We start from the raw sequence: 27,723 nt of genomic DNA, 5'->3' as shown, positions 1-27,723 counted from the left end.
GGTACAACACAGCAAATTATACTACATAGAGGTTGCACCAGCTATTCCAAATGCACCCAGAGAGGTAGATAGGCTGAAGCACACACTACAATATGCAGGCACCCCATGGGACCTAGTTAATCACTCAACTCATTCACCCTAATCACTCGGCTACTAAATTAGGCAAGCAACCAAAAATATTTTTGCTTGGCGTCTAACACGGCCCTGTATTCACCATAGATAGATCACCTCAACAGGCCACAAACTCAGCCCACCAATCATAATGCAAGGTTTATTTCCACTCCACTTGAATCTTTGAAGGTGGGCGGGGCAAGAGGAGGGTTAGGCGGGCACAACTGCACGATGGATGGTGGAGACAGGAGAATGGCTACGGCTGATAAAAAGTGGTGTTTTTGATTGGTGTTAGGAAACTAAAGACCCCAGTGTTGCCAGATTGGGCTGTTTCCCGCCCAATTGGGCTGCTTAGGATGGAAGTGTGCGGGTAAAAATGGCATTTAGCAGAAAAACCCGCCCAATTTTTGGCATAGACATCAATAGAATTGGGCGGGATTTTGTGCTTCTAGGCGGGTTTTGAGCATTTTTGGGGCTGGAAATCATCAGCCTCATCTGGCAACCCTGAAAGACCCCTGCCCCCCCTCTAGCTCCTGACACTAGTCTGCAATAACGTGGTAGTAGGAGTGTGCGACAGGCAACTGTTGAGTGGAAATGTGCGTCGGATGTTGCCTGATTCATAGACTTCAGATCACGTACCGCGATTCTGGTCTGACCAGGACTATAACGATTAGTGTTTCCAAATGGCCTGGTTAACCTGCCTCCCTCGGCTAGCTACTGTTCTTAGTCCCAATAGAACGTCTCTGCTTAAACCCCGTCACTGCCTTGAACACGCCTCTACCCAGGACGGTTGGAAATGCTCAGTTGATTGGTTCCAGACAAAGTGGGTGGAGTTTCCCGCTGTGGAGGGAACGGAATCCTCATACACAAGCTCCTGGCCCTAGTGTGTGTAGCTGAGCCGAAGGTGTTGCGTCACCGCTAGGGCGGAGCCCGGGTATGTCGGATGCTAGTTAAGTTGTCAAGGAGCTGTGATGAGCAGAGTCACATAGGGGACCAGCTTGGTCACTGAGCCTTTCACCTGCGTGCTCTTTTCCACGCATGCAGTAGTGGGAAAAAAATCCAGACACGAACAAAGTAACAGTAAAATCCTGAGGTACCATCCAACTGACAAAGACAGTCCCGAAATCCTATGGAGAGGGTTCCAAAGCCCGCTCAGACTCCAGCTAGCTTACTGCTCGCCACTCACTCCGCTGCAGCCGGCTGTCCAACACCACAAAACCACAAAACCACAACCTCTGACCTCTGCTTAAACCCTTTTGCAGTTCTGGGGACGCCAAGATCAAGAGGCATCCTCGTGTGGTGTGGATGTGTTAGTGTGCTGCCTAACCTAAGTGCACCCACAGCCTCAGCTATCTGAATCGTGCAAGTCCAGACCATAAACTTTGCATGCTTTAGTCTGGCTTACTCCATCACGGCAGAATGTTATATTTAAGTAGGTTCACTGCCTGCTAATGACACTTCCCCTTGATCTTTGGGATCAGAAATCTGTGAAAGGAACACTGACCCTTGGGACATGAAATCTGTGGCAGATTGAAATGAGAAAATCCTAAGAGAACAAAAATTGGAACATAAGATTGTGAAAACAGAGCTGTGGAAATATCAGCAATCACAGAAAGAACACAAAATCCGCGAAAGTCTCACAGATTTTGTGTCACAATGATTCATGTCACGGAATTCTGTGAGATCATGTTGTTGAGTATGACAACAAAGCACCTGTATCCTTGTGTTGTAACCCTGTGTCACACAGCATAAAGGGCCGTACACACACATCGCTTCTATTTACTAGCTTCTCGCTTGCTCGCCTACTCGCCACTCTTTCATGGAACGTTCGCTGAAAGTTCCCGCGGCTTTAACTGCCAATGAACAGGCGAGAAGTACCGAACTCTGCCTTCCAATTGGTTACTCGCTTACTCGCCTCGCTCGAAGACAAAATATTTTTAACTCGGGATCCGCCCACATCGCATCGCTTGTACAGTACTCGCCTACTCGCCTGCTAGTCTCGCTGGAACACATTGACATTCTATTGAGTTCATTCGCTGAGCGAGTAACTAGCAGCGACGTGTGTGTACGGCCCTTAAGGCAGGTGACATGACATCAGGTGTGCCATCTGTGTGTGTGACAGGTCAAGCACATGGCACATCTTGGCCTCTTACACAGCCTCAGGGACACTGCTGAACTCATCATCAAACACAATTTGGTACCTCAAAGAGAGATGGACAATTTCCTACCTAAAAATGTTGTCTAGAGTGATACATTGCTAGATACTGTATTCTGGAATCTGAGCAGTATACTGTACAACAGGCATCTGCGCTTAGGCCAATCTGTGCCCTTCGTTAAATTCTAGGCAATTCTGCTCAATTTTAGGTAATGACATTGGTTTCCCCGACCATGTGGATGTCAGCTTACAACTGTTAAGATGCTAGGTCACAGACTAGACATCACACTAACCCTTTCAATCCACACGGGGGCACTGCTTGACCGTTTGGAATGTGGCTCCCATAAAAGGGGTCACGGGGTGAGTCAAAGGTCAGCGAACTAGACCTTTCCGGGTCGGCAGGTAGGCTAACAGAAGTTAGCCTGAGAGCGTTGGCAACGCAGAAGATCATTCGCCGGAAAACTCAGGTCTGGGATTAAGCCCAGGTACAATGGACTTTACGGGATTTCCAGGAGTGCACCGTGTTTCCCCCCCTTACCTTTGAACGTGGAGGAGAGCCCGTAGGTCGACGGGAAACCGCTTGCGCTGGCGGCATCTGCGATCGATGCACCGATGCCCGATTCCCCAGGTAAGTGGTGCCCCCGACACGCATCCAACAGGTTAGATAACGTACATACTGCCGAACACGTTAATGCATACATAAATGTTAGGAGTTAGAGGGCGGAGTATCTAACATCCTAATAGTGTGGGGGCTCATGCCGGGATTTGAATGTTTGTTTTGGGGTCGTTGGTTTTGTGTAGCATGCGTTGTTCGGTCAATGAGTTACTGTTTGTAGCATTTGGTAGCTAGCCAGCTGGTGTTGAAAATGTCCGTGTTTGACGCGGAGGCCTTTATGGAGGAAGATGTGTCGCGACCAAGACTGGTTAAGTTAACGAGGCCAAAATTGCTGAAGCTGGCGGAATTTTACGAAATTGAAGTTGAGCCTGATATTCGGAAGGGCGATCTTGTTAATAAACTGCTGGTGGAGTTTGGAGTGGACGACCAGGAAGTGAAAGCAGCAAGGGAGAAACTGTTGCGTGAAGAACAATATGCAAGAGAAAAACAACTACGCGAAGAAGAAGATGCCCGGTTGGAACGCGAGGCACAGCGAAGGGCTAGAGAGTTTGAGCTAGCCCAGAGGGAGAGAGAGGAGAAACAAAAATTAGTGCTAATGGAGATTGAACATTCCAAAATAAAGCAGCAGGAAAGTCAGCGTCAGCGCGCACACGAGGTCAGGTTCGATCTTGAGAAATGTTTCAAACTAATGCCGCGGTTCTGTCCTGAGCAAGTGGATGCATTTTTTGATACTTTTGAACGCATTGCGGCAGAGCGACAGTGGCCCGAAGACGAGTGGGTGACATTGGTGCGTAGAGAACTAACGGGTAAGGCCCAAGAAGCATATGCAGCGTTAAATGCTACTGTGAACGATTATGCCTCCGTGAAAAAAGCTATATTGCGAGCATATGAACTTGTCCCTGAAGCTTACAGGCAGCAATTTAGGTCTGAAAAATTACAATCTGGGCATACGTATGGGGACCTGGCCAGGCAACAAGAATTGCTGTTGGATAAATGGCTCAGAGCAAGTGAAGTATACACCTATCAGGAGATTAGGCAGCTTATGCTTTTGGAGCAATTTAAAGCGAGTGTACCACGCCATATTGAAGTACATCTCAATGAGCAGATGGTAACAACTGCCTCTAAGGCTGCAGAGGTAGCAGATAACTATGTGTTAATCCATAGGGAGGCGGGACAGGATAGAAGTTCATGGGGGGCAGCTTCGTGGCGGCCTGGTGCTTCGGCAGCTCGGCCAAGGATTGACCCACCAGGCTCTGCTAGGACACAGGTGAGCCCTCGGTTGGGTAGGGCGTCGTTTGCCACTGACGAAATCAGGTGTCATTACTGTAAGCAATTGGGCCACATTAAGTCACGCTGCCCACTCCCGTATAGGAAAGAGGAAGGTACTGGTAAACCAGTGACTCTCGTCCTGCCAGGCTCAATGCAGAAACAGGAGGAGACAAGCAATGAGGTGTCAACAGTAACCGATCCTCTGTTCAAAGCGTTTGTGTCTGAAGGCTCAGTGGCGCTAGCGGATGGGGAGCCTGAGTCAAGGGTGACTATACTAAGAGACACTGGGGCGGCTCAGTCTTTACTGCTTGCGGGGGTCCTGGAATTACCTGAGAGCTCATCATTGAAGGCAGCTGTGCTCGTTGAGGGAGTGGGCGGGGAATATGGTGCCGTCCCACTTCATAGGGTGTTTCTGAAGTCCCCATTGGTGACTGGTGTTGTTACAATTGGGATAATGACCTCTCTTCCAATTAAAGGAGTTACACTGTTGTTGGGAAATGACCTAGCGGGTAGTCAGGTCAGGGTGGCGCCGGTGGTATGTGTCTCGCCTTGTGTTAGCCCTGAAACTGAGGCATTGGAGAGGGAATTTCCGTCTGTGTTTCCGGCATGTGTGGTGACGCGGGCCAGGGCAAAGGCAGCAGCACCGAAGGTGGTCGAGACAAAATCTGGCGGCGTGCTAGGGTTTCAAGAAGATGGACCTGGTCCTTGTGAGTTGAGTGCGACAGCTCTTATCACTGCCCAGAAGGAGGACCTGGCGCTGTCTCAGTTAAGGGAGGGAGCTGCAGATGTTGAAGAAATTAAGATGATGGCGGAAGGATTCTACATACAAGACGATGTCCTGATGCGTAAGTGGCGCCCCCCACGCAGACCAGCCTCAGAGGACTGGACGGTAGTCGAGCAGGTAGTGCTGCCCCTTAGGTACCGTAAGGAGGTGATGCGTTTGGCTCATGAAGCTGCTATGGCTGGACATTTAGGTGTGGGGAAAACGGAGGAGAAAATTATGAGACATTTCCATTGGCCTTGCATGCATAGGGATGTAGTTGAGTTTGTGCGTTCTTGTCATGCGTGCCAGGTGTCGGGGAAACCAAACCAGAAGATACCTGTTGCACCCCTTAGCCCTTTACCTGTTGTGGTCGAACCTTTTTCTCGTGTTGTTATCGACTGTGTGGGGCCCTTACCAAAGACTAAAAAGGGAAATGAATACTTGCTTACGATCATGGATGCAACCACTCGCTTTCCCGAAGCAGTGCCCTTGCGGAATATTAAAACACGACCGGTGGTGGAGGCACTGCTCCAGTTTTTTTCGCGTTTTGGACTACCGAGAGAGGTGCAGTCGGACCGGGGCACAAACTTCACGTCAGGGGTGTTCCAGCAGGCTATGGTGGAGTTGGGAATAGAGCAGGTCTTGTCTTCTGCTTATCATCCCCAATCCCAAGGGGCTATTGAGAGATATCATCAAACCTTGAAAGCAATGATACGGGCTTACTGTGTACAATTCCCGGGTGACTGGGACTGTGCTATTCCGTTTCTCCTTTTTGCCATCCGGGATTCTGTAAATGTCTCTACAGGGTTTACTCCTTTTGAGCTGGTTTACGGGCATGAGGTGCGGGGGCCGCTAAAGATGGTTAAAGAGCAGTTTCTTGGGGCAGGAGGGGAGGATGACTTGTTGCAGTACGTATCTTGTTTTAAGGAGCGTTTGACAGCTGCATGTGAGGTAGCCCGGGAGAATTTGGGAGTGGCCCAGGCCCGTATGAAAGAGCAATATGACAGAAAGGCAGTATGTCGGTCATTTAAAGTGGGGGAAAAGGTGTTAGTGCTGAAACCGATGAGAGGAGGGGGTCTGGGTGCAGCGTTTGTGGGGCCTTACACTGTGGCGAAGAAAGTAGGGGATCGAAACTATGTCCTAAATACTCCTGATGGTCGCAGGAAGACGAGGCTTTGCCATATCAATCTGTTGAAACCCTACCATGGCCGGGACGGGGCAAGTGTGGCTGTGTGTGTGTCTTCGGACCTAGGGGGGGGGGAAGAAGACGACATGATTGAGGTGGAGCCGGTGTCTGCACACTTGGGTAATGTGGCAGCCTTAAGTAAGCTGGAAGAGAACCTGGGGCATTTGTCTTCTGACCAGCGAGATGAGGTCTGCACTCTTTTCCGCCAGTTTAGTGACGTCTTTAGGGATCGCCCGGGGCGCACTGCTCTGGTCGAGCATGAGGTTCAGGTGGGTGGAGCGGTGCCTATCAAACAGCATCCATATAGGCTCTCTCCATATAAGTTGTCACTGGTTAAGGAGGAACTGACATACATGCAGGAGATTGGGGCGGTGGAGCCAGGGCAGAGTGAGTGGAGTTCACCGGTGGTGCTGGTTCCTAAGCCGGATCAATCATGGCGGTTGTGTATTGATTATCGCAAGGTAAATCAGGTAACCCAGACTGATGCTTTTCCCATACCTCGGCTAGAGGATTGCATTGACCGCATAGGCCAGGCTCGGTACGTGTCAAAGATTGACCTACTGAAGGGTTACTGGCAGGTACCACTTTCTGTGTCGGCCAAACAAGTTTCTGCGTTCACCACCCCAGACGGTCTGTATGTGTGTAATGTTCTGCCATTTGGAATGAAGAATGCACCCGCTACCTTTCAAAGGTTGATGGGGAGGGTTATAGCGGGGCTAACCAATGTGGTTGTGTACATTGATGATGCTGTGGCCTACAGTGACAGCTGGCCCGAGCATGTGGGACTTTTGCAGCAGGTATTGGAGCGGCTACAACAGGCGGGGTTGGTGGCGAATCTCGAGAAGTGTGAGATTGGGAAGGCTCAGGTCACCTATTTGGGGCATGTAGTGGGGCAAGGGCAGGTGCTGCCGAGAAGGGCAAAGATTCAGGCGATTGTGGATCTACCCACTCCTAACACACGACGGCAAGTGATGCAGGTGTTGGGGATGTGTGGGTTTTACCGACGTTTTGTTCCAAATTTCTCCACTGTGGCAGAACCATTGACGAGTCTTTTGAAGAAAGGGGTGAAGTTTGTGTGGACAAGTGGGTGTGAGAAGGCATTTAATCAGATTAAGGCTATTCTGTCATGTGAACCTGTGCTGGCGGCCCCGAATTTCAGTGTTCCCTTCAAGTTAGCAGTGGACGCCTGTGACGTGGGAATAGGGGCGGTGCTGTTGCAAGCTGATTCAGCGGGGCTGGACAAGCCTGTCGCATACTATTCCAAGAAATTGAACCGGCATCAGAGAGCTTACTCTACCATTGAGAAGGAGGCATTGGCTCTGGTGTCGGCGGTACAACATTTTGAGGTTTACTTGTCGGGGTCGCCTGCAGATGTGGTGGTTTATACTGACCACAACCCGCTTACGTTTCTGGCCAAGTTCAAGACTGCAAATCAGAGGGTGTTTAGGTGGGGCTTGGTACTCCAGCCGTTTAGCCTGGTCATCAAGCATGTGGCTGGTAGGGCAAATGTGGTGGCCGATTCCTTGTCTAGGCTGCTTCCGAAGGGAGATACTTGAGGTGTTGATGGGTCTCAGGACCTAGGTGCGTAGTAGTCTTTTGATGGGGGGAAAAAGGGGAAAAATAAATAAAAAAATTACAAAAGTTAGGAAGGAAAAAAAAAAAGGGGTAGATTTATTTTTTTTGTTTTTTTTCTCTTGTAAGGGGGGAAGGATGTTAAGATGCTAGGTCACAGACTAGACATCACACTAACCCTTTCAATCCACACGGGGGCACTGCTTGACCGTTTGGAATGTGGCTCCCATAAAAGGGGTCACGGGGTGAGTCAAAGGTCAGCGAACTAGACCTTTCCGGGTCGGCAGGTAGGCTAACAGAAGTTAGCCTGAGAGCGTTGGCAACGCAGAAGATCATTCGCCGGAAAACTCAGGTCTGGGATTAAGCCCAGGTACAATGGACTTTACGGGATTTCCAGGAGTGCACCGTGTTTCCCCCCCTTACCTTTGAACGTGGAGGAGAGCCCGTAGGTCGACGGGAAACCGCTTGCGCTGGCGGCATCTGCGATCGATGCACCGATGCCCGATTCCCCAGGTAAGTGGTGCCCCCGACACGCATCCAACAGGTTAGATAACGTACATACTGCCGAACACGTTAATGCATACATAAATGTTAGGAGTTAGAGGGCGGAGTATCTAACATCCTAATAACAACATACATCTTGTGAAAATATAGCTACTGTAAATGACAAAAACACATATGGCAAAAAACAAAGGCAAAAGCTCACATGGTTCATGTAATACTTAAAGTATACTGAAAACTTAAGAAAGACAGATCTCACAGACCACTACATCTACTGTACAGTGAACTGGCAACTGATGGATGATTTGTATTCAGGGATTTATAACAATCATCCTGCTCTTGTCTCACATTGTTTGTGCAATAGGCCATAATACAATTCATCATACGGTTATTATTAGGCATTTAAATCAGATTCTGAAAGGCAATCAATTCCTGTCTACTACCAGACAGGGCTGAAAAGAGTAGATAAAGAGAAAACAGGCATGCATGAGAATAAATAGCCACAGCCTTGTCACTTCTCTAAACACACACTGAGAATAACTTCTTCCAACTACTGCTAGAGGAAGACAGAAGTATGTGGACCAATACTAAGAAGAGTTGAAGGATGATAGCCATTGAAATATAAACATGACCATACAGCTAAATTAAAAAGGCATAACTCCACAAACAATAAGTGAAATGAAACTGAATGTCAACAGACCTCTACAGGAGGTTCATCACCGACACAAATCCAGCTCTGAAAAGCCAACACCCATAGTGGTGTTCATCTGGTTTGGTAACATTGTTGAGAAGCTTTCCCTGTCCACCTACCAGCATTTTACCCAACAGCATACTGTAAGCACCAGTGAGGTCTGCCCAACCATTTCATTAAATGGAACAAGAATAACAGGGTTTATACAGCTGCCAGTTCAAAAGAACATTCAAAAACCTTCCACCACAGTATACTATTTGTATGTATTTTGGTGAACACTAAATCTGTTCTTACTTAAGGTTTTTTTTTCAGCAAGACCACCACAGTGATTAAGACTAAGATTTCGGGACTGTGTTTTGTGTGTGTGTGTCTTGTGTGTGTGTGTGTCTTGTGTGTGTGTGTGTGTGTGTGTGTGTGTGTGTGTGTGTGTGTGTGTGTGTGTGTGTGTGTGTGTGTGTGTGTGTGTGTGTGTGTGTGTGTGTGTGTGTGTGTTGTGTTTGCAGGAGAGCCAGGCCTGCAAGTTGAAGGCCTGCAACTTTTGGGGGTTTGTGGTGTGTGTGTGTGTGTGTGTGTGTGTGTGTGTGTGTGTGTGTGTGTGTGTGTGTGTGTGTGTGTGTGTACATGCGTGTATACATGCATACATTTATAGCCCAATAAGCCACTGGGAGACCCACTTAAGAGACGGCCCACACCTGGTTTTCATCAGCACTCTGGCTGGGCAGCACTACGAGACCATGCCCAATCTCTGATTATCACATGAAAGATTTTCCCTTTGGGTTTGGGTCAGACCTAACCTGATTTACATCATCTGGCTAAGTTCAGCAACTACACACGGGGCGTTCCCTTCCCTCCCCTCCCGCACCCCAGAGGGCAAGAGTCAGGTGAGGTCAGACCAACTTCCCCCAAAATTAATACCTGTAGCAAAGTAGGAAACTCTGCGTTAACAAACAGCCTTTCATTTGTGGCATGCGCGGACGGCCTGGTGGTGACTGGGTAAGCTGTGGTCATGCAGGACTTGGGGCCACATTAAGCCACAAGGGAGGCGGCCCCATCTTTTCTATCTGCCTGTAATGGTCAATCTCTTACCAATGCTGATGTACAACGAACCAACATTCGGGGTCACCACAAAGGAGGTCAGTCAAGGGATACAGTTCAAATAGGTGTGTAATCTTGGAGCGCGTCTAAACTACTAAAAACATTACACTGCAAAAGGATCTTATAATGGAGGGAAACAATCACGCTCCACTGAAGTAAGAGATTACAAGGCAATGCAAAGAGACAAGTTAAGAATACATGGGAGTGTGGAATGAGGGGGTTTCAAGATACTAAATATGAATCAGACATTAATGACATTGCTGATGATGGCTGACACACTGGAAGAACTAAGCATATCTTCAGCTGGGCACATTCTACAGCATCCAACAAAGGGCAAAAAAAGTGTCAGGCAACACAATGCACGACTTACACAGGAGAAAGTCACACGAGAAAACAGAGCAATAATCTCACTTCTTCTTTGAACTCAGATGATGGTCTCAGCGTGTGCAGGCCAAATAAAGCCATGCAACACATACTGCAGATGTGCTGACCACTAGATGAGATGAAATTCATAGAAAACAAAGGTGAGTATTCTCACTCATTAAACTCTCACTCACTCATTAAAAAGAGGGCAATGGACGGAGCAAGTCCAGCAGCTACTGTACATCATGAATTTAATCTAACTGCATAAAATACAATGTCAAGGCGGCACCCTTTGCACACACACACACACACACACACACACCTGTGCAGATGAAATGAAACCCTGTGTGAGGCTCAAAGTGCATCTCTGGGGAGACATGGATACAGATGGCTACTGTTACAAAGCCGCCTGTTTATGTAAACATTAAAATGACATAGCATAGCATATGCAAATGGTCTGCTTGGGTTTATCACGTCACTCACCTCACCCAGGATTCATGATCGTAGCAGGCTGCTTTCTGCTCGGGGCATAGCCAAGAGCTGAGAAGAACACACCATGAAATATGCACTTTCATGGTTTTAAGCCAAAATGAATACATCAGTGTTTCCCACGTATAGACCATTCTGCGTCGCTGCAGCACAGAATAAAAACAGAGCGCCACAAATTGATCAACAGCCGCCACATAAATGTCAATGGAGGTGCACACATAGCACTTGCAAAAGCACTGCTTTTTTTGCTTGTAGCCCTACACACTGCTACTGAAATTGTGGGACAAACTGTAGCTGCATGCACCTGAAAACACAACCACAATTCCATTATTGGCGGTGGTGGTGGTATGCAAAGCTAGGCCAAACACATTTGAATATTTTTTTCTAACAGTTTTTCTGAAGACTTTGCCTCCCTTTTGTCTCCCTGAAAATCCAAAAACGCTGTCCAAATCCAAATGTATGTGTAATTCTTGCCAATATTCGAGACTTTATGATTGGGGTTGGCACACCAGATGTTTCAAGCAGGGTTTTTCGGCCACAGCCAAGTAGGTCAGCCACGGTCAAGTGAGTCTTCATTCGCCTTCAATGACTAATTCAAGAATTGGTTGGCTTGTTAAAGGCACACTATAAAGGTTTCAAGTTCATTAATCATGTTCAGTCTTGCCTTCCAAGACACCACAAACTCTGGCTGGCCCACAGGTGCAGCACTGATGAGGAAAACTGAACTGGGCTTTATCAGGCAGCAGAGCAGTAAGCAAGGCTTCAAAGTGGACAGCATATCTTCAAGAGGGGCTGTCCTCAAAGAGGCCTGAGTATCTATTTAAGCTCCATGTCATGTATTGAGACGAGACCAGACTGCCAAATATGGATGCAGATGAAAACACCAGGAGCTCTACTCTTCAAGGCAATGAGCTGGAAGCGAGTCAAGCATTTTGTCTAAATCTGTTCAGCCTGTGAGCAGCTCATCATATAGCCATTTCAGACATGTCACCCACCAACATACAACACCCAGCGAGACTGTAAACGTGTCTAAAGGAACACAGACTGAGTCACTCACCAACAGAGACGCCGGCACCCGCCAAACCGGTATGGATGACCAATCCCCTAGATATTTCTAAAGCGGAGCGCAAGACGTAGATTACAGTACACTACAGGGTGTGCCACCGGCTGGAGAGTTAGATTAAAAGAAAAAAGAGAAACATCTCCACATGAGCCACATGAGTGTGCAATCCTTTTAGTGCTGCATTTCATTCACATGTACAGTATGTGTGGATATGCGTACTGTATGTGTGCACAGGTGTGCAAACATTGAGCCATTCCAACAATTGCCCATGGAAACAACCGGGAGCTATTTCCTCCCGTGCAAAGAGAGAGGTCGTGCTAACAGCTCGTCATGTAGGAGAAGAGTGGCGAGGGCATTCAGCCATCGCAGAGCAGAGGTGTGCCAGAGCAGCTTGGCTACGGATCCCAGGCACTCACTATAATTGGGCACAGGAAAGGGGGCAGATAGATAATGCTCACCTCACCTCCCAGACTGCTTCAGATACACCAGGTGTCTTTTTTAAGTGGTGAGTCTCTCGCTTTCTCACACACACACACACACACACACACACACACACACACACACACACACACACACACACACACACACACACACACACACACACACACACACACACACACACACACACACTTTACAACAGAGTGTGGCGAGCACAGTAAGATAAGCAAATTAATAGTTACAGAACATAGTTACAGACACTGGTGCCAGCTCTCGCATGGTTGCCAGGACAACAGCAAATTGCACATACGTATGTACGTACTTCTCAAGTCTTTTTGTTACTGGAACAACCGCATGCTGTGAATATAAACAGACCACAGCAACCACAAACACACAAGTGCACATACCAACCCTCTCGCTCCGACACCCAGCATGAGCATCAGACAGAAAAATCCTTCCTTCATCCTACTGCGACACAAGGAAAACTGTCTAACCCAGAGAACAACACTAGCACAACACTAAGCAAACATCAAAAAGGGCAAAAAGGTGGTATAAACACCAAATTGTGGATTAAAGCACAGTGTTCAGAATTCCACCAAACAAGATCCTCACCAGGTAAACGACATTTAAAATACCCTTTAGAGTAAGTCTAGTTCCAGTAGGTCTATAGTTCCACAACATTTTTAACCGGTTTTTGAACACGTTTTCAGGAAGACAGGCAGCTTGTGAGAAAAAAAGCAAGAGCAACACAGAAAGGGAGAGGGAACAGGCATGAAGGGAAATTCCAAAGGGCATCGGGCACAAAAAAACTAAGGGATGTGTTCACTGACCTGCACCCTGACAGGGCTGGAGGCCCCCATTGTGTCCGTTTGGCGTCTCCTCGCTCTGATCTTCTGACACACACGCACTCACATACACGCACCTCACACTCTGTTTCCCTGCTCTACAGTAGACAGACAATCACCCTGCAGCACAGTCCCACAGGAGTGAGAGAGTGAGGCAAGGAGGGAGAGAAATGCGGCTGAAGTAGCAGGGGAGGGGCAGGCTGATCGTGACGCTGGAGGGAGAGGAGGAGGAGTTAGTTTAGGGGTTGACTGCCAGTGTGTGTATACAGTGCAGCGTGGTTGTGTGTCCTGCTGGAGCCATTCTCAATGACCACAGGATGAGGAAGTTTGGCCCGTTCCTGGAGGGAAACAGACCTCCCCCTACTTCCACCCCCCCCCCCCCCCCCCCCCCCCCCCCCCCCCCACCCCCCCACACACACACACACACACACACACACACACCCTTCCTGACCACATTTGACTCCAACAGTGGTAACTTTGGAGATATTGCTCTGTCACTGGTTAAGGTGTGGTAGTGTTGCTTTCTTCTGGAGTAAGGCCAGGCCAGAGGTGGAACGGCGGTCAGGAGAGAGGTCAGGCCCTCAAACCATTTGAACTGCGGGGACTTCTGTAGTAGAGGAAAGAGAAATAGCCATAATAGAACACATGCATGCACACATATGCACATGCACGCACACACACGCACACGCACACACACACGCACACACACTTCAGTCAAGGTGACAAAAGCCATTTCAATTTGGCAAAACACAAGACCAGAAATTTGTCACTGTGACTCAATAATGCAGGAACAGCATTTTGAATAATGAATAACAAATACCAGTTAGTATCCAAAACAGAGGGAGTCATGAATGTTGTAAATGTAAATTTCTTCCAACCCAACCCAAACCACACCCTCTTTTGTCAATATTTTCTGTGTGACATACCGTTAAAAATTAACAAGGAAAAGCATATATAATTCAAGACAAAAGTTTCATCTCTGCATCTTGTTATCTCAATACAACACTTATATCTTTATATACGGCTCTGGGCCTACCTACTGCCGCACTGCCCTGCAAAACACACATACTGCAGTTAAAGGTGAAGGATCTCCATGTAGAAACAGTATGTACAGATGTATGAACGGCTCTGGTAGAAACAAAGGTGCTCTGCCCCCTGCTGTCAGACTTATACATAACATCCAGTCATCTACTACAGCAGTGTTTCTCAAACTTTTCCTGCCATTCCCCCCTTCAGAGGAAGGGTATCTGTCTGTGCCCCCCCTCAAGCAAAATGATCATGGAAATACAAATAAATAGGCCTTAGTAAAGTTTATTAAATCCTAATATACACGTATATAGCCTACCTATGATGTTCTCTAAATATTAGTGTATAAATTAATGAATATATTGTGAATGTAAAGTGAATGTGTTGACTTAATGGCAAAGCAGAAAAGTAATAAAAAAGAAAAACCTTCTGACCTCACGCGCCCCCCCTCCAATACCTCTGCCCCTCACTAGGGGGGCTTCCGCCCCACTTTGAGAAACACTGTACTAAAGTATGGTCAACAGCAGAGGAAATGACAAAAAAAATGTTTGGTAGTTATCCAAATGAGTGGATCATAAACATAAAGACAAGTGTGACCACTACTGTATGTCAGTACACACTGAACAAAGACACACACACACAAAGACACACACACACACACACACACACACACACACACACACACACACACACACACACACACACACACACACACACACACACACACACACACACACACACACGTAGGATGTCACATGTCCCACAAAGCTTCCTGCCACTGCCTGGTGCGACATACCCTATTGCCACCAACACTGCAACCAAGTTCCCTTTTGCTCTTTTGCAAATGAAATGGTCATATCTGCAGATGATCACATCATGCAGCTTTGCTTACACATGAGCATGTGAGCAACAGTCACAGGACTCTGTCCATTTCCACCCCGCAAAAATCCCCATAACGTCCCACGTTGTCACCATGATTCGCAAAAAAAAACATTAGTTTTCAGTTGGCATTGCAAACCAGCTTTCTGGTTCCCGAACACTCAGACTTGCCACCTTGAACGTGGCAGCCAGCTTGAGATTTGGTGTGGGAATGGGCACCTGCACAGTTCTATGTCGGCCTGAAAGCACCTAAAGACGACTCTTCATCAGCAAGCAACACCCCTAGAGCTCCACCACACCAGCAGGGCAAAATTATGGATCCATGCACTTATTTCCTTCTTTTATTTTTGTGCCTTTCGTGAATATACTGTAGCCAAGATGTGACGAGAATGCATGCAGTGGGGGGGGAGAGACGGGGTAGGGCTGGCAAATGACCCAGGCCAGACTTGAACCTCGGCTGGTACGCGTTGTACTACGTGGTAGGCCCCAGCACCCTCCATCATGCCACCATCTAGGGCTCTAAAACTATATTGCATCTCACTAACTAGGCTAGTCATGGGTAAATGGTTAGGGCATTAGGGGTGAGTTTCTCAAAAGAGAAGTTATTGGCCTGTTAGCAATTTTGGTAGTTGCCAATGGGAAAATGCATTGAAAACAGTAAAGTAGCTAATGTAGTTAGCAACTTTGGTTTTGAGAAATTCACCCCAGACCTGTAGCCCAAAGGTTGCCAATTCAACTCCTGACCCGCCAGGTTGGTAGGGGGAGTAATTAACCAGTGCTCTTCCCCCGTCCTCCTCCTTGACTGAGGTACCGTGACCGAGGTACCGTGCTGTTGAACCGCTCCCTTGGGGCGTCATTTGGTGATGACCCTGGCGTGGGTGAGGCACAAATGCTGTTTCATTGTGTGCAGTGTGCAGTGAGCACTGTGTGCTGTGAAGCGCTGTGTCACAATGACAATGGGAGTTTCCTAGATCGGCCTTCACTTGACTTTACCAATTCAACGAATGCTGTATGAGCTGTTCAGCTGCAACAAACTGGCCTAGCATTGCTAGTAGGGCTGTAACGATATTGTATCGAACCGAGAAATCGTGATACACAGAGTCACGATACTGTATCGTGATACAAGGAGGCAGTATCGTGATACGCCCTTTTAGCATTTTGATACCCATCAGCCCAGAAAACAACCACATGATATGAAATGATGGTGCTTCCAAGCATAATCATTATTATATTGAAAGTTTTTTAAATTATTAGTAGCTTCTTGTAACCTATTGTACAGAAAAACTATCATAGTTTATAATGTTGGCAAATGTGAAATCGTGGGATGTATCGAACCGTCGGTCATGAATCGTGACACAATCCGAAACGTGAGTTGAGTGTATCGTTACAGCCCTAATTGCTAGTCATAATCAAATATCTTCTTTTTTTTAGCTTTTTATTGTTGACAGAATAGTGAAGGTAGTGACAGGAAGTTAGTGGGCAGAGAAAGATGGGGAAGGGTCAGCAAAAGACCCTGGGCGGAAGTCGAACCCGGGTCGGCCATATAGCAAATGAGTGCCCTACCATTTGCGCCACGGTAGGGCCCATAATCAAATATCTACAGTTATGATCAGTGCACTGTGGAACCGTGGAGTAAGTGTGACTTGGGTTACCTGGGTTTTACTTGCATACAATAAAATACAATACAAGGATTCAAGGATATTTATTTGTCATGCACATAGAGACACTTTCGTGTCACTTTAAATGAAATGCATGGTCGGTGCAAAACAAGTGTGCAGAAAAAGGGTGAAGAAGAAATAAAATAAAAATAAAAGGTGTGTGTGTGTGTGTGTGTGTGTGTGTGTGTGTGTGTGTGTGTGTGTGTGTGTGTGTGTTTGTTCAATCAAAGTAACTAGGAGGAATTCAGTAAGCAAATAGCATGAGCAAATACACATCCCTGCAAGTGTTCTGTTCAGTATTGTGACAGCTTTGGGGAAGAAGCTGTTCTTCATTCTACTGTATTGGTTCCGGCTGCTATTGATTTGTGGCGCCTGCCAGAGGGCAACAGTGTGAGGAGATGGAAGCCAGGGTGCGAGGGGTCTTCAATGGGCGTTGTAAATGGTGTTTATAGGAGGCAGGGAAGCAAATAGGTCACTTATCCTGGGCCCAAGGAGGGAGGGGCCCCAGAATTGGCTCCTCATTACATTGCATGCATTGGATGGGGTCCCTTTTAAGATAACTTCCCTTTGGGTCCAGCAGCCCTGGCTGCCTCTGACTCCTACATATGCCCTCTCCTCTCCCCTTAGGTCAGGGCCCAGTTAACCCGCTTGGCAACCAGAAGCACCCAGTCACAACACAACACAACACAACACAACACAACACAACACAACACAACACAAGTCATGTCCAGGCTGAGACCCAGAAACACAACAATGTGTCCACGTCATTCCACCTCATGATTTAATTGGATAGCTGACCTGGTCAATTACAAAACACCCATCTCATGACTTCAAGTGCCCATTGTTTAGCACAAGCAAACCAAAGACTGAGACTGACCCTCTCCGCCACTTCGCTCCGTTAAAGTGAAAGGGATCAGTTTTGGAGATCACAAGTCTTAACTAGGCTTAAGTCTCCATTGCCACTGCTTGTCATGTTCGTGTCACTGAACCTTCTGGAGGTGGACGAGAGACTGCAGGCCTACTAGCCTGCTATCTGTGCGTCCGTATTTCTGTGGCACACCCTTGAACATCAACTACATCCTTATCCAACTGTTATCTCAAGCGTCTCTGAATCTTTATGGGAGGGGAGGGGGAGAGTGGGGAATATACCTACTAGTCTAAACACTGGTCTCTTCCTGGGGCAAAGGCCAAGGCCTGCACCACACTAGCCTGTTAAGTCAACTAAGCACACCCTTGTAATGTTTACCAAGTAAATGGACTGACAGTATTTAAATGAGAAAAGACAACAAGGGTGTGGTGATGCTTCTCCTGGCTCATAGGAGAGCACTAGCCTATCAAAGTTTCTTGTAACATAGCCATGTAATGTACAGATGATCAGAGTAGGCTACGCACAGGCGTGTACCTCACCATGGTATGGTTTAGCCATTCATTCCTAATGCAAAGGTTTTAAAGTGGAGTGGACTAACAGGAACTTCCAGTTGGGCTATAGTTTGCGTAGACTTCACTGTCATATCTCTTGACAGCAAGCAAAGTGACAAACGGTCGCAGTTGACAAAAAAAGTTGAAGCCACCATTGATAAATGAAGTAGCCCAGTATTAATTATGAAACACTTCCTGCCAGCACAATAGCTATTACGGGTAGGCTACTGTGGCCGCTTAACTAAAATCAAATTGTGTAACTAAAACGAATAAACAAAATAAGATGAATAGTATACTGTACCTAAAAGCGACAATGACGAGTTGATGTAGATGTCTGAGCGTCAGGGCAACAGTAGAAATACGTTTCAAAAGAGCTGAAGAGCTTACCGTATGATGATTTCAAAACAAGCTCCTCATCCAGCGCCTTGGAGGATGCGTCGCGCGGAAGAATGTCAAACCACGGTTGTTCAATGCACTGTAGCTTCCTCAGACTTTTGACCAAGGGCCCGCCCACACACAATCTAATCAAGTGCACATGTGCCGTACTGCTCATACCAACATCGAAGGCGATCTCCCTTGACGTGAGCTACAAGGTGAAAAAAGATGACAACCCATGTTGATAACTCGGTCAACAAGAGAACAGCAAAAGCAAACACTTCCTGGAACCCAGTAGCCAACTGTAATGTGTGGCAGAGTGCTCGGTTTCCCCATTGCCAGCCTCTGTCGACTGGTGTTTGCTGCAGTAGACTTACCAGAGGCGGCTGAGGAGCGCGTGCCTCTCCCAGCGGTGCGGAGATATCTTCACCGCAATTAAATTATGCTCCTGCGTATAAGGACCTAGCGCACTGTGTCACGTAGACCTCCACTAATTACGTATTTAAATCTACAATTGATTTGTCTATAAGAGATTTGCATGGGGGTAACAAAGACTCAACATGTGATTTTACACACTTCCCACTGATGAATTACGCATGGATTCGCGTGTTTTGCCCCGGGGTAATAATGAAGCAGTTGCCTAATCGATCACCAATGCCAATCATGGCAGGGCACTGGTCTAACATGTCTAACACCCACAGCAGGTTAACTCCCTCTTCCGAAACTAAAAGACGATTTGCAATAGGACATATTCTCCAAATCTGGATGTATCCATCTCCGTGGCGCGCATTCCTTGGAATCCTTCCATTCCGCGCAATAGGCTATTCGACACATCCCTGTGCAAACCACATTTGTAGGTGTTGATGTGAAACTGCAACTGAACTGGGTTGCCGTTGACTACATCAGTGAACACATCAGGTTAGACTGAAATATATCACATCCTTTTGACAAGTCGCGTCTAGCATTTTAAACGGTTAGAAAGAACCCATCAATGTAACTACCCCATCTGCTGGTCAGTAAGGGGTAAAGCTGTGAGCGCGCAGTATTTTTTTTATTATAAGGAAAGCTGTTCTCTGTCCCTCCATTCAAAGTTATTCATCTTCTTAATGAGTAGGCTAGACTTCAAGGTCGATGATTGGATGCTTATTGTCAACCCTTAAGTGTATCTTTAATTTGTATTTATTTTATACATATTTTTTATTTATTTTAGCTATTTATGCTATCTTTGTGTGTCATTCTGCTTGAAGTTATAGGCTAAATAAACTCACCGTGTTTGACCACCACAACTAGAGCATATTACCAAAAAAACAAAACTAAACAGATAAAACGACAATGTTAGCCTGAAACGTTTGAATTTCGATGCAGAACAATGCAGTAGGCTAGCCTACTACAAAACAAACTTTTACGGCACACTTTGAAACTGTTTTTAAAAGCGAAATGTATATTGAAGTAGGCCACAGTAGCACATTTCTCCAAAATACTGCGTTACCACAAACCGTTCAGCTAAAAGCAAATACTGCTGCTGCACTGCAGTAAAACCAGTGAGTAGGCTAATGATCTAAACGTCTATGGACAGAACTCACAGAATAGCCCACACGCCACGGCTCCAGCACCCTGGACAACACGTGCCACAAACCATAATAATGATAATTATCAGCATTGCGCACAATGGGCATAAACATGGACATTTAATGCCCTGTTTCCCAGAACTAAGAATCACTTTTGGAAAAAATGTGTATAGGCTACAATGTTGGTCGACACCATAGGCTGCATTTTATTCTAAACCAATATGAATAGGCCTATATTATTTTAACTTAGCCTATTTTTATTAGAACTGAGAGGAAATATAATATTGCGCTATTCAAGTAAATTGCATATAAGGATACAATAGAATTCCTTTACAAATAGCCTAATACATTCAATGTGTACACAGCCTTCAGGGGTAATAAAAGTGTTCCATTCAAAAAGTAGGCCTACTAAATTCAACAATGGAATAGTAGGAGAAAAAAATCACAACTGCGTCTGAGGGCCGTTTCCAAATCTAAAACCCAACCCATTTCTGCCCCCTGTGAACAGGCATTCCTGTGTAGAATGATTTCATAGGCATAATGCATGTGATTGGACTTCATGTCATTACTTTGTAACAGTAACAGTGTTGTGTTTGGGTTGTCTGACAATATCTGAGTTGGATACATGTATTGTTTAGTATCTGAATGTTCAGTGATGTTTATGTCTTCATGTCTGTTGCTATTTGTTGGTTGTGACAAGTTGTGATGGTGGTGATAACAAATCTCTCCTTGGGGACAATAGGGCTATTGTATGTTTTTTTAAATCACCGCTGACATTTTATTGACGAATATGATGAATATCCAATGGATGATCTAGCCCTTTGAAGATGATATATTCCTCTGAACTTTAAATGTGTTGGTGTGGAACCAAGATGCTGACCATGACTTACCTGTATGTTTGGTCATCGTTTTGTTGATTTTGTTTCCATTTCACATGCCTTTCACTAATGCAACATACTGTAATCTCAAGTATTCTGGTATGCAGTCCAGATCCATGAAGCATATAGTATGCAATTGCCCCAACACCAGAAACGTTTCCATATCAGTAACACAGTGCTAGCCACCATGATTCACTTAATCGCTTACTTACCTACTTAGCATGATTTACTTACTCGCTTACTTACCTTCTTAGCATGATTTATTTGGTTTGACAGGGCTACTTGCTTACTTCCCTACTTCCCATGATTTACTTGTTTTGACAGGGCTACATCAACTCTGTATTTGAGGGCCATATATCAAACTGACCTTTCCATCTTTTTTCATCTCTGTCCTCATTGACTTCTTTGGCAAATTGTATTGGTCTGGGATTTGCAGGGGCTTCTCGCTGATGGAGCTTCACACACACACACACACACACACACACACACACACACACACACACACACACACACACACACACACACACACACACACACACACACACACACACACACACACACACACCTTCAAAAAGTCTTTCACACACATGCACACATGCACGTACGTACTGACATTCAATCAATTCAATTCTGACATTCAATCAACCACTATATCTGAGAAAACATTTGATGAGACCGTCAAATGTCTGAGAAAAATTTAACATTTATTGTGCATAAATATATTACATATATGCTACAGATACATAATCATCTTAAATACAAAGGGTAGTATTTTCAAAATCTATACATTAAGGTGATATGGTAGTATTTCATATGATGACTATGATTAACAATGTACAATTCTTGATGAATTCTAAAAATCATAGTTGATTAAAATTAAAAAATAATGGCAATGTTGAATGAATCTTCTTTTAAGCTGAAGTTACCATAAAATATTACTTTTTAGGGGGTAACAGTTTCAATACATCTTCAAAGAAAGATAAGAATCTTCAAGTGTCAACATAATAATAAAAAAAAAACAGATTTATAATACAATGCTAAAAGATGCCAATAATAAGAAAAGTCAATGTGCTGGGGTTTAGTTTGCAGCAAGACCACACAGGTCTTTCACAGATCTTCTCCCAAGTCTGAAGATTGCAGACAAGAGGAGGCAAACCAAATAGGGTTGGGGGAAAAAAAAACTAAAACATGAAGTGTTGGAAGTTAAGACGGTCATATAGTGCGAAGGCACACAACGTATTACCTTTTGACTATGGCAATAATGCTTTATGTCTGCAATGGCAAAGGGTGTGTAAATCATTTGGAATAGCACCAAGATTGACTTCATTAACTGGACAGATTTGCATCATTTAAAAAAAAGACTTTACAAAAAGACGGACATTAATGACTGATAAGAAACATGAACAAGATTAAGAAATGTTAGGAATGCCTTTTTTCTCTTTGAAAAATACAAAATATAAGAAAGTCAAATCATAACCGTAAAAGGTAAAATATGACATGCTACATGAGGAAAGAAGTATGTATGACTGTTCTTTTGATTTTTTTTTAAAGAAATAAATAAATGAAGATTGCACTGTGATTTGCATTATAAAGTACGGTATGCAATATATAGCATAAATAAAAGGCCTAACAAAAATTGCTCATTAACTTTGGTGACTGTATGACGGAGCTAGTAAACATTTCTTGTCTTGCACTACACTCGTGAAAGGCGAGCATACTGCAAAATGGACCACGAGACCACCATTGAAATCTGTGACCAAAGAGAGTAGAGTAGAGTAAGATGATTCATATCAAGCCTGTGCATTTCCTGGATTCATGTGATGTCATGTGAATGCCCCTTTAGGAGACCTGCGGTTAGGAGACCTTTGGAGGCTTTAGGCTGAGTATAAGTGGAGTTCCCGAGGCACTGAGTGCGTTTTAATATGCGACCTTGCCTCCTCCACTCGCTTCTCGTCATGATGACATCACTGACAACAGCATTATATTTCAATATCTTGCAAAAGCTCAATTGTAGAGTCTTTTTCTGGTTTGCAATTGTTATGGTGAATGAAAAACAGTCCCTCAAAAGTTGTTGTGGCTAGGCTGACAGCTGGGAAACTTTATCGTTTTCTCCATGGAGGAGGGTCAGGAGGCGGGGCGAGGAGACAAGCGCAAGTGGAGGAGGCAAGGTCACATATTAAGACGCACTCCTCATGCAAGCCGTCACCAAACGGCATAGAAAGAGAAAAAGAAGGGGACCACGCCCCTTAGGAGACCAAACTTGAGGAAACTCCTTTGCATTGGGAGGGCGGAGTTTGAATCATCTTTCCCTACTGAGAACATCTTTGATGTGACTGAGCGAGAAGGTTAACCATCATGGAGGAAGGCATAAGGGTGGGATAGCCTGGGCCTGCCCACACTACCTGTGACACTGCACAAGATCTCGCCCCTTAGTTAGTCTGACCAAGCCTACAATCGACCTACAACCTACAATTTTTTTCTGAGAAAATAGGGCCAGTGAAAGTATGGCATTTCAAATGGCTCAGCAGTGGCGTGTTTAAGGCAAAATGGCACACTACGGTACATCTACAGTAAATCAAGCAGTTTCCACCTCTACACGTGAGTCAGAGTGAAAATGGAACTGTTTGAAACTTTGGGCAGTAGCAAATGGAGGCATTTGAAAGAGGTCAGTTAATCTCGCTCTATAAGAAATTGGCTTACATTACAAGATGGTTTGGCCAGACCAACGCCAGCAGAGAATTATAGTCAAAATAGCCAGTTCTAAGGGTGGGGCACTGCCGCCATGGAAACGTAATGCTGTAGCCACAGACACACTATACATCTGTAGATATGTAACCATAGACATACTATACCGGTACATCAATATGTATGTCTATACAGGTATATGTATATTATCTATCAGTGGTGTAGTCTACTTTTTTATGGTGGGTATACTGTATATTTGAGTATTTTTTGAAGTGGGTATACTGTATATATTTCTGCTATTCAAAATAATGGAGCAATCAATTTTAAGTGGGTATACTGAAATCCCTGAAATTTAGAAGTGGGTATACTCCGTATACCCGCGTTCTACGTAGACTACACCACTGTTATCTATACCAGTGGTTCTTAACCTGGGGTGCGGGCACCCCCTGGGGGTGCGCCAGAGATTTCAGGGGGTGCACGGAATTTTGTTTGTGTTAAGGTTGTGAACAAAATTCTGATTCTAAACCTCATAATTAGGCCAAATCAAGAACAAATTAAAACATGTTTTGGACCTAATGTGAAGTTATTAAAGAATTGTTTAATGTCTAAAGCAAGAATCATTGTAATTATTCACTTAAATCACTTTTTTGTGCGTATACACGTATAGACGTTTGGTTTGGGGGTGCACGGCTTGTCTTGGGCAGAGTTTAGGGGGTGCTTCAAGAAAAAAGGTTAAGAACCACTGTTATCTACACTGTATGTCTATGGCTGTAACCCTTCTGAAACCCTGAGTCCCTGAGGTACGCTCCAGACTTCAGGCAGTCACTAAGGTGTTGCACGGTGAAACTCTTTGGGCGGGAAGACTAATGCTCATGGTGGTCTCCATCAATATTTCAGGAGACTGTCCCAAATCAAGAGAGAGTCAAGGACACTTTCCCTTTCATACATTTACAATGCAGTGTACTGCAGTTATGTATGTGAGGACGCCAACCCAGACCAAATAAAGTGACGGATGGCTCTAAATGCACGCTTTGCACTTTCACTACACCACTCGCTTTTTTTCTTCGCTTTCATCCTGTCACAGGCACGGGTGGAGATCTCGGCTTCAGAAAGTGAATATCGTACCATGCCTGTGCACGAATTTCATGAGGCATCATCACATTGCAATGGCATTATTCAACCAAGAGCATATAATGTGAAGGTCTGAGTAGTTTGGTCCTGTCTCGTCAAGATCAGGGTTCACGAGTTGTATCCAAGTGGTAGTTTAGCATCACACTATGCATACATAGGGCAGGGCATGTTTAACATACTGCAGGTGCCCAGCCCAGGAATTAAACAGTTCAGAGTGAAAATTATTTTCTATCGAGTTTCTGTCAAGAACTTTCATTTAATTCCGAATTAACATCGTTTCAATTGGACAGAGGATGCAAGCACCATTGTCTCTTGTATTTATTGTTTCTTAAAGACAGTTCTTTGAAATGACTTCAGTTTCGTGTTGTGTCTGTGATCGATCTTTTTTCGACAAAATTAAAACGACTAAATGAACATCCTCCACGACAGGTGATTCCATACTTTTTGCCAGGGGTTGCAGAAAAATTAAGTTATTCGGAATTAACAACGGAATAACTTCAATTTTGAATTGTGAAGTGTTTACAGGATGTTTTCAAAGCTGAATTATTTTTTATTCTGAATTAAATTGAGTCAATTCGGAATTAAATGTCCCAAGTGAACGACTTGACCAAGTCAGTGTGCCACATGGCAACATGTACGATGGCAACGTCCATGAGGACATGGTGCGCATGGGCAGTGGGTGCGACGCCACGATGGATAGAAAATGTGACTCCCATGGTGACTCTGGATGTCCGGAATTTGAATTGCAGTGGTGCCTATGGTGGCAAAATTCACTACAGCTGTCGGTTACTATTATTTGCGGGGGATAATTAATGACGACTGTCAAAAATTCATGGTGTCCTGTGACCTGTTACACTCCAGCCCTGACAATAAGGACATCGCACTTGACTATAATGCCAGTACTGAAGAAGAGTGACTCCCAGGGGCTGCCATGCCATACTACTCACTTACGACGTGAAGCATATTCAAATGATGAACCAAACAGCTGATGTACGGTTACTTGGCAGTTTAACAGTGCCTGCTTACTAGCTCACCCACCAACCTCATTACTGTTTCGCACAGTACAATCAGCTGTTCCAAACATGGCTGTATTAAACAGTATACAAGGAGGGACTTTCTGAAGCCGAGATCCCAAACTCTGATTAGAGTTAAGCGGACAGTTCTAGAAGATCCACTGGTCAGCAGAATTGTGTGGATGATGGGTTTAAAAAATAATAATAATAATAAAAAAACTCAAACCAGGCGTTTCAGCCTGCTCTTTCTTCTCACACACCTCACACCTGAGCCTCACCTCACCCATAACCTGGGGGAATATCTCCTTTCAGACAAAGAAAAAAAAAACATGTTAAAGCTGTAACATAGAAATTACATAACTGTAATAAAAATATAAATACTTTTAGACAACAGGCTTAAAGAAAAAATAGGACCAAACATTAAAAATGGCAATGTAGAAAATATAACTTTTTTTTGTTTCAGTCATGGACCTAAAACCATATAAAAAAGTATAAAAATACTTTTGTAGAACCTTATTTCAGGACTGTGGTTTCAGAACTGGTGCAAGACATATGCACTACATCTTACTCCTCTTTAGATTTAGAAAGATTACATACATATAAAAAGGGACAGAACATAGCAATGGAATGTGGTAAGAGACAATGGAATTGTGTGGTAGGCTACCATACGGTATGTAAAAACACCAGGACTTTCAAAAATATCCCAAACTCAACCGTCACGTTGTGCTGTGTGTGTGTGTGTGTGTGTGTGTGTGTGTGTGTGTGTGTGTGTGTGTGTGTGTGTGTGTGTGTGTGTGTGTGTGTGTGTGTGTGTGTGTGTGTGCGCGTTGTGTGTAGTGTGCATGTGTGTGCGTGTATGTGTATGTGTATGTGTATGTGTATGTGTATGTGTATGTGTATGTGTGTATACACGTGTATACACATGTCCTCTACGTACATTATTAAAAAAAATCCCTCCAAGTTATCCTCTTTTCATCATTCCATCATAAATCATATACATTTTCTTTTTCCCTTTTTCATTCTCACCCTCTTGTGTGGCAGGACTACTCGATAAGGAAGAGCTGTAGCAGGAAAGCCAGGAGGAAGGAGAGCGAGGCCAGACCCACCACGATCAGGGTGGCAAACTGGCCGTCTGTGGACGTGAGGCCAAAGGCCTTTACTGCTGGTGGGGCTGCGACGCTCGCCTCGATGGCCAACGCCTGTTCCAGGCGGCGCGGGGTGAAGTGGGCTGACGGGCTGAAGAGGCCGCTCAGCTCCTGTGAGGCGTCATCCGCACAGTGCCTGTTGGCACAAACGCGGAAACGGTAGTCCACGTTCCACTGCATGCTGAAGAGCTGGAAGCACGTATCCTCTCCCTTAAACACCTGGAGAGAATTAACACAAGATGACGTTGGACGCCCAGTCGCCTATCTGTAAGATATACACATCCATGCTTTGCACAATGCCGTTTTGTACTGAACCAGGAACAAATACTACACCATCGTCTGACTCCTTTTTCTACTTTGTGGAATCCATCTCACCTTGTGACTTGTACTTTACTGATTTGACTTAGGCCTGTTGCTGCTGTTTGATTGTGACGTACGTCTGCAATGGCTGAAGTGCTATACATAGTAGAATTTGACTTATTGCTGCTGTTTGATTGTGACGTACGTATGCCCTGGCTGAAGTGCTATACATAGTAGAATGGAGAAGTGGATTGTGCTCAGTTCTTATCTTTGTCATTCTTTTTTTTTTTTACATAGCAGCAGAAAATCAGACAATAATTTCGGCTGTTGCCTTTGTCAGTGTCTAGTCTTGTCTGGCAACTTCCTGAAGTGCAATACATACAAAAACACTTCCTGCTATACAGTAGCTCTGACATGTGATCTAGTTGCTGGAGTGAAATGAAGAAAGTGAAATGATACAGATAAAGAAATGAGATGGAGTCCCTTGTT

General features: G+C 45.1%; 2 protein-coding genes across 3 annotated transcripts in view; both read right to left on the bottom strand.

Annotated features, from left to right (window-relative positions):
* pld1b (phospholipase D1b) overlaps positions 1 to 18,776 on the bottom strand; it is a 62,647-nt gene extending 43,871 nt beyond the window's left edge. Inside the window, exon 1 of one of the 2 annotated variants that reach the window (XM_063206626.1) lies at positions 18,527 to 18,776. The gene's annotated coding sequence lies outside the window, so the exon portion shown is untranslated. Of the gene's footprint in view, positions 1 to 13,142; positions 13,459 to 18,526 lie in introns of those variants that run through there. The other variant, XM_063206625.1, reaches the window with a different exon arrangement.
* A 2,879-nt stretch (positions 18,777 to 21,655) lies between these two features.
* fndc3bb (fibronectin type III domain containing 3Bb) overlaps positions 21,656 to 27,723 on the bottom strand; it is a 67,510-nt gene continuing 61,442 nt past the window's right edge. The window contains exon 26 of the mRNA XM_063206624.1: positions 21,656 to 27,153. Within this exon, the coding sequence (XP_063062694.1) occupies positions 26,833 to 27,153 (321 nt within the window). The 3' untranslated portion in view covers positions 21,656 to 26,832. The remainder of the gene's footprint in view (positions 27,154 to 27,723) is intronic.

This window comes from Engraulis encrasicolus, chromosome 9 (assembly GCF_034702125.1).
Source record: "Engraulis encrasicolus isolate BLACKSEA-1 chromosome 9, IST_EnEncr_1.0, whole genome shotgun sequence".
Taxonomy (NCBI): domain Eukaryota; kingdom Metazoa; phylum Chordata; class Actinopteri; order Clupeiformes; family Engraulidae; genus Engraulis; species Engraulis encrasicolus.
Note: the sequence above shows the minus strand (reverse complement) of the source record. Positions and strands in the feature narration are given on the sequence as shown.